General features: G+C 39.0%; 1 protein-coding gene across 1 annotated transcript in view; it reads left to right on the top strand.

The window, feature by feature from the left end:
• Positions 1–1,386: 1,386 nt before the first annotated feature.
• The window catches only part of ATP13A5 (ATPase 13A5), a 115,849-nt gene continuing 99,331 nt past the window's right edge, over positions 1,387–17,904 (top strand). Inside the window, exon 1 of the mRNA XM_040267447.1 lies at positions 1,387–1,511. Within this exon, the coding sequence (XP_040123381.1) occupies positions 1,449–1,511 (63 nt within the window). The 5' untranslated portion in view covers positions 1,387–1,448. The remainder of the gene's footprint in view (positions 1,512–17,904) is intronic.

Genomic DNA, 17,904 nt, shown 5'->3' with positions numbered 1-17,904 from the left:
ACCTCCACTAGCTTTGTTCGTAGTGATGCTTTCTAAGGCCCACTTGACTTCACATTCCGGGATGTCTGGCTCTAGATTAGAGGTCACACCATCATGATTATCTGGGTTGTGAAGATCTTTTTTGTACAGTTCTTCTGTGTATTCTTGCCACCTCTTCTTAGGTTTTACTAAAATGGTGGGCTCTTTTTCTCTGAGTCTTAGCTCTACTTTAGATTGGTGTCACTTAAAATGCAACATTTGTGATGGCATGTTCTTCTTTCAGTAGCCCGTCTGGCATGAAATGCTATACTTGTCTGTTTATTCTCATCAGCCACTTTTTTCCTGAGGCAGAAAACATATTGACCTCTCCTGAACTTCAGCGTGGGCAATGGTGCCCCCTCAAGGCAATCAATAAGTATCATCCTCCAGTAGTATTCATTCCTAGAAGATTTTCTTCCATGGCCAAAGCTGCAAGAATTTTGTTCAGTTATTGCATCCTGATATTATTGCACCAGGACTAGATGGAACAAAAAGGCAATAAGATGATAAAATTGTTTACTGCGAGCAAATTAACCAGTTCCTGGATAGATCACAAGGAACCTACTTTTTGTTAAAATTTAGGGGTGATTATACAATTGTTGAAATCTAGATGACATCCCTAATATTTAGCCTTTCTAGATCCATCTACTTTTTTTTATTCTGAAAACTTTTTAAACTAAAAAGTGAAAGTGAAAAAAATATGTTTTATTATTACACTTTACTTCTAGAAAGCTTGTTTCTTCTTGGTTAGTGTGACTATGATGGTCTCTTGTGGAGTGTCCAGCTATAGCTGGACTTTTATCAGCATTATCTTAGATCTTAGATCTTCACGTCAACTCTATCCTTCCTTTTGACATGTTATATAATAGAAATCCTCACTTCAGATTTTAAGTGATTTGTCCAGAGTCATCAGTAGAGCAGGGATTAGAATTCAGATTTTCCCGATTCCAAAATGATTCCTACATTCCCCGTCAGGAACCAAAACCCGTTCCTTCAGTTTTCATGGTTACAGTACGCTCATTACTTTCCCGAAGTCCATAAGGTTTTCCGTCACCTGTCACTGGTTAATCGTTCTGTCTCAGGTTTTTGGCAAAATGACCATTTACATTCATTGGCTGAGATATTTACGGACAGCACATGAAATGATTTATCTTCCTAGTTCAACAGTTTAAGTCTGGAGGCACTTATATTTAGTTCGGCAAGTAAATACTAAGAATTAAAAAAAAGAAAAGGGTAGATTAACAGACCAATCCTGTGGCTGAGGAAAGTATTTCCTCTCTTTCCTTTGTTAGTCTAATAGGTAAGGCGTGTGCTAAGAGATTTTAAAAGTGCCTGAGAACAGCAATGACAATTAGTGATTGTTCTGAATTCACTGAAGCCCTGGCGGTTTTGACATTTCCCCAGGGAATTAGTTTGGCGGTCCTGTTCAGATGGAGGAGGAGAGTAAAAAGGACCATCAGGCTTTGCTCAACCCAGGAGAGGAGAACGAACTGGTGAGTCTTCCCTTCTTTTTATTATAGTTTCTCAAAAGTGTCTGAGCCTGTAGGCTACCTGGGGTGGTGCTGACTTTAGGAGCTGGAGAGGCTGAAGTCTGATAAGGCTCCTGGAGATCCACAAGGCACACTTTTACAGCAGGGAAACCTTCAGGGGAGAGAAACTTGTGTCTTCTAGATGATGACCGTATGTCTTTTAGCTCTTGCCATCCTGATGTGCTTTGATTGGACCCTTGAAGTTCCCTCCTCAGACATTTTGCAGAGTAATGGCTGTGCACACCCACAGGGTACTCACGGAGGCGTTCCCACTTATCATCTGGCACTCTATATAATTAGACAAATGCAGGCAAAAAAACGAAACTCTTTAAAACATTTTTCATTTATTTTTAGTGCTCTGGGCTGAAATCATGCCTTACAAGAGCCAAGAGAGAGATTTTAAGCACCAAGTACTGAAGAAGCACTATAATGTAACCACATTAAACAAACAAACAAAAAAACAGTTCTCACTTCTTTCTTTTTCCCCACCGCCCCTTCCACCAAACACATATAACTCTTGAAAAGTAATTATGAAAATCTCGAAAACTCCTACAATATCTCTTTGGTACTGAAGACTTTACATTTATTGTTTTATTGATCCTCGGAACTCATGGAAGGAATTAATCCTATTTCATAGACAAGAAACATGAGACTTGGGAGGTTAAGCAACTTGCCCTTAGCCTCCAAGGGCCAGCCTAGGAAACCAGTCCACTCCTCCCGGCTCCACACTCTGTGCTGTTTGCACTCTATCGAGGCAATGAGAAATAGAGATTAAGAAAAAGAGAGGATGGAATAGAGAGGGTGCACTGAAGGGCAGAAAGGAACCCAGAGGAGGACAGGGTTCAAATATCCAAAGGGTATCAATTTTCTGCCTTGTTCTTCCGGTTCCCTGTGAAATCTGTTGGAAATTCATATCCACTCTCTCCGTACTTACTGTGCTTGTGAACCTATGGAAAATAAATGGTGTCATTTATACCTGCACTGGCCACATGTGGTTATAGAGAAGTTGTTGCTGTTTAGTCCCTTAGTCATGTCCAACTCTTTTGCAATCCCATGGACTTCAGCCTGCCAGGCTCCTCTGTCCGAGAGATTTCTCAGGCAAGAATACCGGAATGAGTTGCCATTTCTTGACCCAAGGATTGAACCCTTGTCTCCTGCATTGGCAAGCTAATTCTTTACCACTGAGCCACCAGGGAAGCCCCTTTAGAGAAGTAGCTAATTCCAACTGAGATGTGCTTTAGTGTGTTAATAAAACACGCATAGGCTTTTGAAAGCTCACTAAAAACAAAGTGTAAAATATCCCATGAATAATTTTTATATTGGTTACACATTGAAGTAACAATGTTTTGGATAGATTGGGTTAAATAAAATGTTATGAAAATTAATTTCACTTGCTTTTTTTGGTTTTAACTTCTTCAGTGTGGCTGCTGGGAAATTGAAATGACAAAAGTGGCTCACATCAGTGGCTTACATTTTTCTGCCCTACAGATCTTGACAGTGGTATAGTGTTCTAAAATCCTCAGACTAAAGGGATGCAAAGAACTAAAACTTACTGGCTTGTGTTCACTACTGAACAACTCTGTACCAGGTCTGCTGCTTTTTTCCAGCATGTTGATGAGCGTGCAAAAGAAAATATCTGTTTTCTCTTCATTGTTCTCTAACTCAGTGCTATATTTTTAAAGTTTACAGTCTAGTGTTTTACTTCTATTAACCACACAGAAGGCATGGGTATCCAAGGATTAAATAGCAGGAGTCACCAATTTCTTTGGTGAAGAAAATGTTTGGTGATCAAACAGTTCTAGAGAAATCCACCAAAAAAAACCCCTCTGTTAGGAACTCCCACTAGGTTTACCTCATTGTCAGGGCGTCTTGGGGAGGGGGAGAAGGAGCGGCTGTCGATCTCTCCTTCATAAATCTTACTCATGAACTTAGGCAGAGAGCACAGATGCAAATCCTACTGAGGTGAGTCAGGAAACCTGGCCAGTAGGCAAACTAAAGGGGTGACCTAGGTCCACAGCTGACAGAACACTGGCACCTGCCACCAGGCCACTGCCATTCTAGATGACGCAGGCCCAGCACTGTCAGATCTTTTGAGTTTGAAAGAGAAGCCAGAAATCTGTATACGAATGTAAAATAGCCTTATGATAAACTCTGGAATTTTTCTTTCTTAGATAATTAATAGGCCAATTCAACTAGGGCCTGGCCTAATCCCAGCCTTTGCAACCTCTCAGCACTTGCTCTTCCTTTCCCAAAGGTTTCCTGTGGCCCAGACTTGACTTCTCCTTGCAGTCTTCATTTCCAGTGAACAAACACTGTGATTGTGTGAAAGGGTGTGAGGTGGAAACTACCTCTGTGGGTGGAGAGGGCCTGTGAGGTGATCCACGTGCAGTCTTGGGTCATTTTCCTGAGCTCATCTCAGATACAAGGTGTGGCCGGCGTATCTCAGTTGAACCTTGCCTTACCATCTCCTGTTCTCCAGCCCCTGCTCCTCCACATACTTTCTGTGTGGATGCTGTGCTGGGTGTTTGACAAACAGTCTTTCATGTTACCCTCACAATAGCTCATGTGATAGGTAGCGTCACTGTACAGGCCTTGACTGTCCTTCCCAGTCTCCTGCTTCCCACTCCCTACCCCCACACAGCCACCTGGCTCCAGTGGTTGCTTGTTCCTTCACGTTTTCCCCAAAAGCATCTCCTTTCTTCTGCCCAAGTGTTCATCAGCCTCTCCATTTGCAGTCAGCTTTTCTTGTCTCCTCTTGTGATCTTCTCAGGACTCCGCTGTTTCACTCACAGCCCACAGCCTCCTTCACAGCCACAGAACCTCACTGAGTCTGGAGTCTGTACAGTTCATGCCTAATGGATAGGGATTTGTTCTCAGGCAGACCTGGGCTTAGATTCTGGTCCTGCTGGGTAAGTTATTTAACCTCGCTGGGTTATTTGTTAAATGAGGCTAGTAATACCAACCATTTGGAATTGTGGTGAGGATGAAATGAGGTAAGACAGCCTTTCCAAAAATATCTTCTGTTGTACAATATTGTTAATAGTATTTATTATATAAAAACTCTCCCTTTTCTCTCTAACAATTAAGTTTGAGAAGTACTTGGTGAAACAGGCCAACCAATAACATCAGGGCCTCTCAGAGCTTTCAGTATACTGTACCTCACCGTGAATCTACTACACAAAGGGCATTAGAGCGTGCTCTGTTTCACACATGGTATACACGGAATCCTTTCTTGGCGGGGCAGATTCCTTCATAACTACTGTTCCATGGAACCTCTGTAAGAAAGGCTGTTTTCAATGAATGACTGGTATCCTTTTAGCATTATGATTATTCTGCTGGGAGAAAAAGTCATATTTCTCTTCAGCCACGTGCCTCAGGAGGCACAGGGGGTGCATAGCAGCCTCTGTTTCGGGGTCCTCTCGGGCCTCACTTGCTGCATTTGCTTGGTGGAGATGAGACAGATTCTGCCCTTGAGACAGAAGCGCTGTGGAGTCACGTTGGTTGTCAGGCCCGACCATCCCCTCGGTGCTCCCCTCTGCACAAATGCCCACCACGTTAGTGTCAGAATCACAAATGGCAGCAGCCCAGAAGGCAAAATGGCTGCTTGGCGCAGAGGACACAGGTTTGATAGGAGAGAACTTCCCTTGGTGGTAACTTTTTTTCTGGAATACAGTGGTGGAGCCATGGACTTGAGACAGCAGATCTTAGTCAAGGCTCCACAGCTGACTGGGTGGCTACGGACACCTAATGGAACGTTGTTAGCTGTCTGAGAATGACATCAATTACCCCTTCTGACTCACAAGGTTTGCAAGGGTCATGTAGGAAACATGGAAAGTGCTATGAAAATATAAAGGGTAAATTTACATGCAAGGAGTCAGGGGGTGTCACGTGGCTTTAAAAATTACAGAAATAATGTAATAGGTAAACTTGATGCTAAGGGTATTTCCTCTTCCTCTGTTTAAACTTGGGGAATGATAATTGTTTGAAGTCTATCATTTCAAAAATAATATGTAAAGAGTTGGTAAGAAAAATCAGAAATTTTGAACATCTGAATTGTTTTAAACAGTATCACGTACTCCTAATCTTCCATTAAAGGACAAACAAAATAAAACTCAAAGGACTAACTTGGAAAATTTTAAAGTGAGCCTTACTGTCTCTTTCTTATTTAGTCACCATTTATATTATAGATTGACAAGCTTATCTAATCTTCAACCGGCACCCCATTATGAGGGAGAAAGAACAATATAGGTGACAGAATCAAGATTTAAAAAGTTCTCTGGGAACTTCCCTGGTGATTCATTGGTTAAGAATCTCCCTTGTAATGCAGGGGACATAGGGCAAAAAGGGATTTACAAATAATAAATCCTGGAGAAGGTGTAGAGAAAAGGAAACCCTCCTAAACAGTTGGTGGATATAAATTGGTATTGCCACTGTGGAAAACAGTATGCAGGGTCCTCAAAAAATTAAAAATAAGGATACACAGTTCAGTTCAGTTCAGTCACTCAGTCGTGTCCGACTCTTTGCGACCCCATGAATTGCAGCACGCCAGGCCTCCCTGTCCATCACCAATTCCTGGAGTTCACTCAGTCTCGCGTCCATCGAGTCAGTGATGCCATCCAGCCATCTCATCCTCTGTCATCCCCTTCTCCTCCTGCCCCCAATCCCTCCCAGCATCAGAGTCTTTTCCAATGAGTCAACTCTTCCCATGAGGTGGCCAAAGTACTGGAGTTTCAGCTTTAGCATCATTCCTTCCAAGGAAATCCCAGGGCTGATCTCCTTCAGAATGGACTGGTTGGATCTCCTTGCAGTCCAAGGGACTCTCAAAGAGTCTTCTCCAACACCACAGTTCAAAAGCATCAATTCTTCGGCGCTCAGCCTTCTTCACAGTCCAACTCTCACCTCCATACATGACCACAGGAAAAACCATAGCCTTGACTAGACGGACCTTAGTCGGCAAAGTAATGTCTCCACTTTTGAATATGCTATCTAGATTGGTCATAACTTTTCTTCCAAGGAGTAAGCGTCTTTTAATTTCATGGCTGCAATCACCATCTGCAGTGATGCACAGCTAGAGACAAAAAAAAAAAAAAAAAGAGAAATAGAGTCACCACAGGACTCAGTAATCCCATTCCTAGACATAGATCTAGAAAAGATGAAAACCGTAGTTTAAAAAAAAAAAAATACATGCACCCCAGTGTTCACAGCAGCACTAGTTACAGTCACCAAGATACGGAAAAAACCCAAATGCCCATCAATAGACAACTGGTTTAAGAAGACAAAATGTATATATACATAATGAAATACTACTCAGTCATAAAAAAAATGAGACATTGTTATTTGCAGCAACATGGATGGACATAGAGAATATTATACTAAATGAAATGTCAGACAAAGATAAATATTATATAATATCACTTATGTGTGGAATCTAAAAAATAATAAAAATGTATTTATGTACAAAACTGAAACAGACCTAGAAAACAAAACAATGTTTACCAAAGAGGAGAAGGAGGGAGGAACAGGCAAATTAGGAGTGCAGGGTTAACAGGTATCAGTTCAGTTCAGTCAGCTCAGTCACTCAGTCATGTCCAACTCTTTGCGACCCCATGAATCGCAGCACACCAGGCCTCCCTGTCCAACACCAACTCTCGGAGTTCACTCAAACTCATGTCCGGCAAGTCAGTGATGCCATCCAGCCATCTCATCCTCTGTCATCCCCTTCTCCTCCTGCCCCTAATCCCTCCCAGCATCAGGGTCTTTTCCAATGAGTCAACTCTTCTCATGAGGTGGCCAAAGTATTGGAGTTTCAGCTTCAGCATCAGTCCTTCCAATGAACACCCAGGACTGATCTACTTTAGGATGGACTGGTTGGGTCTCCTTGCAGTCCAAGGGACTCTCAAGAGTCTTCTCCAACACCACAGTACAAAAGCATCAATTCTTCAGCACTCAGCTTTCTTCACAGCCCAACTCTCACATCCATACATGACCACTGGAAAAACCATAGCCTTGACTAGATGGACCTTTGTTGGCAAAGTAATATCTCTGCTTTTCCATATGCTGTCTAGGTTGGTCATAACTTTCCTTCCAAGGAGTAAGTGTGTTTTAATTTCATGGCTGCAATCACCATCTGCAGCGATTTTGGAGCCCCCAAAAATAAAGTCTGACACTTTCCACTGTTTTCCCATCTATTTCCCATGAAGTGATGGGACCAGATGCCATGATCTTCGTTTTCTGAATGTTGAGCTTTAAGCCAACTTTTTCACTCCTCTTTCACTTTCATCAAGAGGCTTTTTTAGTTCTTCTTCACTTTCTGCCATAAGGGTGGTGTCATCTGCATATCTGAGGTTATGGATATTTCTCCTGGCAATCTTGATTCCAGCCTAGCATTTCTCATGATGTACTCTGCATATAAGTTAAATAAGCAGGGTAACAATATACAGCCTTGATGTACTCCTTTTCCTATTTGGAACCAATCTGTTGTTCCATGTCCAATTCTAACTGTTCCTTCTTGACCTGCATCTAGGTTTCTCAAGAGGCAGGTCAGGTGGTCTGGTATTTCCATCTCTTTCAGAATTTTTCACAGTTTATTGTAATCCACAGAGTCAAAGGCTTTGGTATAGTCAATAAAGCAGTAAAAGAAGTTTTTCTGGAACTCTTGCTTTTTTGATGATCCAACTCATGTTGGCAATTTGATCTCCGGTTCCTCTGCCTTTTCTAAAACCAGCTTGAACATCTGGAAGTTCACGGTTCACGTATTGCTGAAGCCTGGGTTGGAGAATTTTGAGCATTACTTTACTAGCGTGTGAGATGAGTATAAACTATATATAAAACAGATAAGCAACAAGGATTTACTGTATAACAGAGGAAATTATATTCGGTATCCTGCAATAACCTATAATGGAATAAAAAAAATAACTGAATCACTTTTTTGTACACCTGAAACTAATACAATCTTGTAAATCAACTATATTGCAATTAAAAAAGAGAGAGAAAGTATCTGGATAAGCCTGACATAATCAGTGAACCCAGAAAACAAACTGGACATTTCTTGAAGTCAGATTTAAAGCACGAGAGAGATATGAGCAAAGGAGGCTTTACTTTGCACCTTTGTAGATGGAAGGTTCAGAGTAATAAGAAGCTCTGAGTAATCTGTAAGAACTGAGAACTGAGAATAGCTTTTGGCTGACAACCAGTAACAGAATGGGGACCTTTGTTCTAAAGCTACAAGCAACTGAATCCTACCAACAGCTATGTGATCTTAAATGAAATCTTTGATCCCCAGAAGGCGCAGAGTCCAGACAATACCTTATTTTAGTCTTATGAGACTCTGAGCGGAGGACCCAGCTAGGTAGACCTAACTCATGGACACTGTGAGACAATAAATTTGTGTTGTTTTAAGCCATTGGTTATTCAGTGATAGAAAAATGAATATGCCATCACAGCTGTCCAACAAGTGAAGGTGCAACCCTACCAGGTAGTAGTCTGTCTTAAGCAGACAAGGGATGTTCATCTGTGAAAGATGGTGTACAGCTATTTTTTTTTTTCCAAGAGAGAAATTAGAAGCAAATAATTACTGAGATACTTCTCCTGTTTAGTGATGCTCTTACTCCACAAATAACTTTAAACAGAATGTGCCATGTGGCCCCATGCCTTTGACATAGGGCCAATTTTGGTTCTTAAAATTGCCCCTGGTAATCAGCCTATGCATTTCATTTCCTTTTGATGTATATTTAGTGCTCTCTCACCATGAGTCTCATCAGACAAAAATCCTTAGTTGTACTTTTACTTCTGGGCAGCCCATGTGTTTATTTTTTATTTTTCTAGTTTGTCAACAAGTCTACATTTTATTTTATTTTATTTTGTTGGGGAGAGGTGGCAAAGATTTTAATTTTTGATTATTTATTTATTTATTGAAGTATAGTTGATTACAATATTGTGTTAGTTTCAGGTGTACAGCAAAGTAATTCAGTATATGTATACACACACACATATCCTTTTTCAGATTCTTTCCCTTTGTAATTATTAAAAAATATTGAGTATATTTGCCATTTGCTATACAGTATTCTTGCCACCTCTTCTTAATATCTTCTGCTTCTGTTAGGTCCGTACCATTTTGGTCCTTTATTGTGCCCATCTTGGCATGAAATGTTCCCTTGGTATCTCTAATTTTCTTGAAGAGATCTCTAGTCTTTCCCATTCTATTGTTTTCCTCTATTTCTTTGCATTGATCAGTGAGGAAGGCTTTCTTATCTGTCCTTGCTATTCTTTGGAACTCTGCAATCAAATGGATATATTTTTCCTTTTCTCCTTTGCCTTTCACTTCTCTTCTTTTCACATCTATTTGTAAGGCTTCCTCAGACAACCATTTTGCCTTTCTGCAGTTCTTTTTCTTGGGGATGGTCTTGATCCCTGCCTCTTGTACCATGTCATGAACCTCCATCCATAGTTCTTCAGACACTCTATTAGATGTAATCCCTTGAATCTATTTCTTACTTCCACTGTATAATTGTAAGGGATTTGATTTAGGTCATACTTGAATGATCTAACAGAAGAAGAAGATATTAAGAAGAGGTGGTAAGCATATACAGAAGAACTATACAAAAAAGATATTCATGACCCAGATAATCATGATGGTATGATCACTCACCTAGAGTCAGACATTCTGGAATGTGAAGTCAAGCGGGCCTTAGGAAGCATCACTACAAACGAAGCTAGTGGAGGTGATGAAATTCCAGTTGAGCTGTTTCAAATCCTGAAAGATGATGCTGTGAAAGTGCTGCACTCAATATGCCAGCAAATTTGGAAAACTCAGCAGTGGCCACAGGATTGGAAAAGGTCAGTTTTTCACTCTAATCCCAAAGAAAGGTAATGCCAAATAATGTTCAAACTACCATGTAATTGCATTCATCTCACACACTATCTAAGTAATGCTCAAAATTCTCCAAGCCAGGCTTCAACAGTATGTGAAATGTGAACTTCCAGATGCTCAAGGTGGATTTAGAAAAGGCAGAGGAACCAGAGATCAAATTTCCAATATCTGTTGGATCACCAAAAAAGCAAGAGAGTTCCAGAAAACCATCTACTTCTGCTTTATTGACTATGCCAAAGCCTTTGATGCTGTGGATCACCACAAGCTGTGGAAAATTCTTAAAGAGATGGGAATACCAGACCACCTCACCTGCCTCTTAAGAAACCTGTATGCAGGTCAGGAAACAACAATTAGAACTGGACATGGAACAATAGATTGGCTCCAAATAGGGAAAGGAGTATGTCAAGGCTGTATATTGTCACCCTGCTTATTTAACTTATATGCAGAGTATATAATGAGAAACGCTGGGCTGGAGGAAGCACAAGCTGGAATCAAGATTGTCAGGAGAAACATCAATAACCTTAGATATGCAAAGGACACCACACTTCTGGCAGAAAGTGAGGAAGAACTAAAAAGCCTCTTGATGAAAGTAAAAGAGGAAAGTGAAAATGTCAGCTTAAACTCAACATTCAGAAAACGAAGATCATGGCATCCGGTCCCATCACTTCATGGCAAATAGATGGGGAAACAGTGGAAACAGTGACAGACTTAATTTTGCGGGGCTCCAAAATCACTGCAGATGGTGACTGCAGCCATGAAATTAAAAGACACTTACTCCTTGGAAAGAAAGTTGTGACCAACCTAGACAGTATATTCAAAAGCAGAGACATTACTTTGCCAACAAAGTTCGGTCTAGTCAAGGCTATGGTTTTTCTAGTAGTCATGTATGGATCTGAGAGTTGGACTATAAAGAAGGCTGAGTGCTGAAGAATCGGTGCTTTTGAACTGTGGAGAAGACACTTGAGAGTCCCTTGGACAGCAAGGAGATCCAACCAGTCCATCCTAAAGGAAATCAGTCCTGAATATATATTGGAAGGACTGATGTTGAAGCTGAAACTCCAATACTTTGGCCACCTGATGCAAAGAACTGACTCATTTGAAAAGACTCTGCTGCTGGGAAAGATTGAAGGCGGGAGGAGAAGGGGACGACAGAGGATGAGATGGCTGGATGGCATCACCAACTCAATGGACATGAGTTTGAGTAAACTTTGGGATTTGGTGATGGACATGGTGGCCTGGCATGCTGCAGTCCATGGGGTCACAAAGGGTCAGACATGGCTGAGCAAATGAACTGAACTGATACAGTAGGTCCTTGTGGGTTATCTATTCATATATAGTAGTATATGTATGTAAATCTCAAACTCCTAATTTATCCCTCCCCCATAAAACTCAGTTTATCTAATCTATAAATAATAACTTACAAATATTATTATTAATAGTACCTATTTTAATACATAGTAATATCTATTTCATAGGATTTTTGTGAAGATTAAATGACACCTAAGTAAATGCTCAGAAAGGTTAGTTTTATTGCCAAATGTGGACAAAAGTGAAAGTACTCATGACATTTTGTCCTTACCCAAAGGGTACTCCATGGCATGAATGCAGGACAAAACATAGAAAGCTATAATTAACAATACTTGGTGACTAGTGATAACTAACACAAATTACTACCTGTGATCACACCAAACCAGTAACAGTAGGATGAGGAACAATGGCCACACTAACATGATTCATTACCTACAGACAATATTATCGTTAACATTAAAGAAAAGAACTTTGAAACATGGCAGAGTTAGAGATAAGAGAGCAGTTTTAAGAATATCCTCCCTTTTAACACATAAAAGAACACAATTTGGCATGTCCAGATAAAGACAACAAAAGGTAGACTGTGAATAATGAAGAGAAACCTGGAGCTGTGATTGTTGTTTTAAAAAAGGAAGATAAACCATGATGAATTCTAGCTTCATAAAAGGACACAGAGACATTATCTCTTTGGCTATGATTCAAAGGACTAAAAGTTTGAGACCTACAGAGAAAAGGCTAACTTACTCTAATGTTATTGAAAAATTCTTACTTACGGTAAAACCCAACTTGTCACAACAGGAAATTGGCATTGCCATCCACAAAATGTAATTGAAGTAATGAGAGTTATTTATGTCCTATCTTATTTGAATAAATAAACTTGTAACCGTGAGCTGTAATAATCTGGCTTGAATAAATGAGAATGTTATGAACTGTAACCCAAAATACCCATTCCAAAAAACTTGAATCACTATTGTGCTTTTGCATGGTGGGTATGCAACAAATATTTCAGATGGATAAATAAATGAATGGTGAACATAATAAGACAGTTTACAAAAACTGAAAAAAGACCTGTTCACAAGACCAGGGGTTCATAAATTCTAGCGCTCCAGATGCAATGAAAATTCCAGAACAAGTAGGAAGGAAACCCTTGGGGATAGTTCTATAAGACAAAGAAGACCCCACCAAAAAGGAATTTGGGGAAGAAATTATGTTTAGATGAAGCTGGGCCCTGTAATTCTCCTTTCCTAAATAGTGTGAACAATCTTGGTTCTGTCTCTGATGGTAGCCATCTATCTGCCAAACTACCTATAAAGAAAAGAAGAAATAATTAAAGTCCTCTATGTGCTAGTGCTTCACGTATGTTCTCACTAAATCCCCACGAGCTAGTTACTCAGATATCAGTTTTACAGCTGAGAAAATTGAACTCAGTGAAGTAAACATACAAAAGGTCATAGGTCAGCATCAGAGAGACAATAATCTGGTACCCTGTTTACCTCCCATACTAGTGAAGGGTGACTGTAATGGTGTGTATGTATGCATTGGGATACTCGTGTATGTAGTTACTACATCTAGTAAGTCTTTGAATCAAGTTGGTGTTTATCGTAAAGCCTTTCCTAGTTTCACATATCACAAAGGTGAGCAGTTTTCTCTTTAGCCTGCATTTTATTTCAGTTTTGACAAATTGTGCTCTGTGGAAAAAGCAAAAATTCCACTTAAGCCACTTTTAGAAGCACAACTTATGGTTTTGGCAAATAGCGTTTAGCTCTGAATATTGCCTAGGGTCAAATCATTTCACAGTCAGTTCAACAAGACTGGCTACTTATAATCCACTGAAATTTTGTTGGATGGTAAATTAACCAAGCTAATGTTTACTCTCAACATACACAGAATGTTCAAGATGTTTCAGGAACTGTATTAAGTGCGTTGCATGCATTATCTCATTATTTTCTCACAATAACCCAGAAAAATAGTTAATGTTTCTATTTTTATTTATGAAGGAGGAAATTGAATAATCCGAAGTCATGTGGATTTCCCAAGGGTTAAGTGCCTAAGTGGTAGAGGCATGATTTGAACTTGGTTTTCTTATGCCCTATCCCCAGCTTTTAACTGTGATGTCAGACAACTTCCATTGTTTTACAACCAGCCACATTTTTCACACAAGGAATCTAAAGTTCAGAGAATTAAATCATTTACGCAGATCACATTAACTGGCAAGTGACGGAGCAAGAAATAGTGAGGGCTTCTAGAAGGTAACAGAGTAGGCTGTAAAGAACAGGGGCTCTGCTGGCAGACTTGGATAAGGCTCTAAATTGTGACCTTAGAGAACCTCCGTCAAAAGGCACCTGCACATTTCAGTTACTCCTAGTCAGTACAGAGGCTGCCTACTCTGTACTCTGGGTCTAGGAAAAGACATTTAAGGCTGTGCCACCTCTCCTAGTATTTGGAATACAGAATTCTGTTGGGGAACAAAGAAATGAGGGAACATTACTGCTTTGAGAAACTACAATTCAAGTTTATTCAAAGATGGATGCAACCTCTGTGCTATTCAACTCCAGTAGTAAGTGGCAGGTCTGGGGTCTTCAGCCAATGGAATACAGCCTGTTTCCATTGCCAACCTTGACTCAGTATATTGCAACTCAAAACTGAGTCACCTCTTTTCCTCCTTTGACTGAAAAGCCGGAGTGTTAATTGCTCAGTCGTGTCTGACTCTTTGCAACCTTATGGACTGTAGGCCACCAGGCTGCTCTGCCCATGGAATTCTCCAGGCAGACATACTGGAATGGGTTGCCATTTCCTTCTGCAGGGGATCTTTCTGACTCAGGGATCAAACCCAGGTCTTATGCATTGCAGGCAGATTCTTCACTGTCTGAGCCACTAGGAACCTATTATCAAACCACTGCCAACATTGACTGAGCACTTCCTTTGTGCTCAGCACCTTACATTTCATGTTTAACCTCCACAACTATTTGTCCAGGTGTGTGTGTTATTAATATCCCCTAAGTATAGAGATGGAAATTGAGACTTAGGTTAAGTCCTGAGGTCACAGCAAAGCTCACTTCACTGAAAGGAGCTTGAAATTTTGATCTTCTCACTCCTATTTGCAGTACCTTTACGTTTACAAAACCTCTACATACCACTTGTCTTCCGATAATGGCTCACATAATATTCCTGGCTCTCTCATCTATCCTGCATTTCTTAGTGGATTTTACTATAACTGAATCAGTATTTAGGAGAAATCTGAGTGAATCTTACTGTATCGAAGAGTAATCATTTAGAACAATCAAATTATAGTTGAGATTAATTGGTTAAAATGAAAATATGATAAACTCGAATCACACAAACATTGACAAACCAATTGAGACTAGGTTGAAAGAGTGCCAAATAGAGTAGTGATTCTTTTAGCTGAGACCTCAAGTTCCATATTTAGTCACATAAACTCTAGGAAAACTGAGAAAGGATAGAAAGGAATTTTATTAAGATTTATGAGGCCAGTTTATCAAGGAAGCAAAAACATTCCTTCTGCTCATCTTTGCTCAAGAAGCTACACAGTTCTGAAAGTTACTCTGACATTTGCAAGGTCTTTTATTTCTGTCTATCTATTATCTGTTTTTCTACTGATTTTTTTGACAGATCAGGGAAAAAGCTGTTGATATTTTAATACAGAGTTGTTTCCAGCCATAAGCAATGTCTTACACAGAAATTTATCTTGGTTATTAGAGAGGTGATTTTTAACTCTGTTCCTATGTATCTTGGCACTTTCTAGTCATCCACAGCTCAAGACAGTTACTGTCTTCCCCGGGTCACCAAACTTCCCACTTTCCATAGAAATCCTTTCTATGGTCCTTTTCTTTTATCATTCACTTCCCACGTTTTGCTGTCATTCTCTCTTTCTCAATTCAATCACACTAAAGTAAGTAAAGTAACTTCCACCTGCTTGGACATCTAATAACAAACTCCACTTTTGTTTTATTTTTTATCGACATATATACATACAGTGATGTCAAAAAGTACAATGATCCTCATTGTACAGTTCCATGAATTCAATCATCAGTTAGTTAAATGGGATGGCTAATGGTTAGTCCTTAAACTTAATAAACCTCTTTATTTGTATCTTTGCTTTCAGTAGTAATATGTAGTTTTCAGTTCAGAGCTCCTGCACAATTTTGATAGAACTATGACAAGATAATTGATTTTTTCCCCTTGATAGTACTACAAATGATATTTGACTTTACTCTCAAGTTCTTTGTTACCAGCATATAGTAACAAACTATATACTAGTATATACTATACTAGTATATAGTGTATAAATACAATTGATTTTTCTATATTGACACAGTATCCAAAGACCTTGATAATTTCACTTACTAACTGCAATAATTGTTTGCACATTCTTTTGAATTTCTTTACGTATGTAATCACATTATCTACTCATAAAGAGAGTTTTACTTCTTTTTTCCAAAGGTATTGAGATATAATTGACATATAAAAATTTGTAGGTTTAAAGTATGCAACATGTTGATTAGTAAAGTCAAGTCGAATCAAGTCGCTCAGTCGTGTCTGACTCTTTGCGACCCCATGGACTGTAGCCTACCAGGCTTCTCCGTCCATGGGATCTTCCAGGCAAGAATACTGGAGTGGGTTGCCATTTCCTTCTCCAGGAGATCTTCCCAACCCAGGGATTGAACCCGGGTCTCCGGCATTGTAGGCAGATGCTTTACCGTCTAAGCCACCAGGGAATTGATTAGATATACTTAAATACTGTGAAATAATTACCACCATAATATTAGCTAACACCTCCATCACCTCACATAATTATCACTTCTCTTTTGTGGTGAGAACATTTAAGACTTCCTCTCTTAGCAACTTTCAAGTATATACTATAGTATTATTACTTTTCATTTTCTAATTATTATAAACATTATTTCATTTTCTTGTCTTATGCAATGGTTAAGATTTCCAGTACTACACTTATACTAGTGGTGATTGCTGGTAACCTTATTTTGCTTGTCACTTCAAAAGCAGTAATATTTTATCATTAAGCATGGGATATTAGCTGAAAGGTGTTCTTATCTGTTGCTAGGTTGCTGAGAGGTTTCTTTCTTTTTTAATGTATTGGTATTAAATTTTATGAAAATTTCTCTGTACTTGACTATCATTTTCCTCCTCAAGTTAATTTACCAAAATACATTGATTTTCAGGTTCTTGTAGTCGTAGAATAAACTGCATTTGATAATGACACATCACTTTTAAAATATTTCACTGATTTAGAAAACGTACGTCAGGATGATTTCGTCCATGTTTCTTATAAATCCTAGCCTATAATTTTTCTTTCTTATTACATACCTATCTGATCTTGGTATCTGAATATGCCAGCCTCATAAAATGAGTTGGAAGGATTCCTACATCCTCTATTTATGACAGAGTTTGTGAAAGACTGATATTTCTTCTACCTCAAATATTTGAAAGGATTCACAAGCCATGTGGGATTGAAGATCTTTTTTGGTATTATGGCTTTTAGTTACACATTCATTTTCTTTATTAACCATAAAATATTCAGATTTGAGTTTATCAATTTTATTAACCCTTCTAAGTACAAATCTGGCATTACTGATTTTGTCTATTGTATGTCTGCTTTCTATCTTCTTTATTTCTCTTCCTATCTTTATTATTTCCTTCTTTATGTTTTAAAATCTCTAATAATGAGAAATTTAAGTTCTGTCAAGTATGCTTTATAAGTTTTGAAATTGTATTTATAGATGCACAAAAATTTAAGATTGTTATGTCTTTTTGTTGAATGAATCTTTGTCCTTTTCCTCTTATTTCTTTTTTTTAGAGTCTATTTTTCTGCCATTAATATAGCTTTATTGATTCTGTTTTCTTAGTGTTTGTATGCTATGTTTTCCCCTTCTTTATCCTTGTAATCTATCTGCTTCTTTACATTTAAAATGTGTCTCTTTTAAACAGCATATACTAAATCTTCTATTGTCTAGCCTGATCATCTTTGCTTTCAAACATAGAATTAAGACCTTTTGCATTTACTGTAATTATTGATATAGTTAGGTTAAATTTCATCATATTGCTATTTGTTGTCCATCTATTTTATCTGTTCTTTTCTTCACTTAACATTATATCATATATCATATCATGCCCCGGAGAAGGCAATGGCACTCCACCAGTACT

The sequence above is a fragment of the Oryx dammah genome, unplaced genomic scaffold (genome assembly GCF_014754425.2).
Source record: "Oryx dammah isolate SB20612 unplaced genomic scaffold, SCBI_Odam_1.1 HiC_scaffold_2, whole genome shotgun sequence".
In the NCBI taxonomy this organism is placed as follows: Eukaryota; Metazoa; Chordata; class Mammalia; order Artiodactyla; family Bovidae; genus Oryx; species Oryx dammah.
Note: the sequence above shows the minus strand (reverse complement) of the source record. Positions and strands in the feature narration are given on the sequence as shown.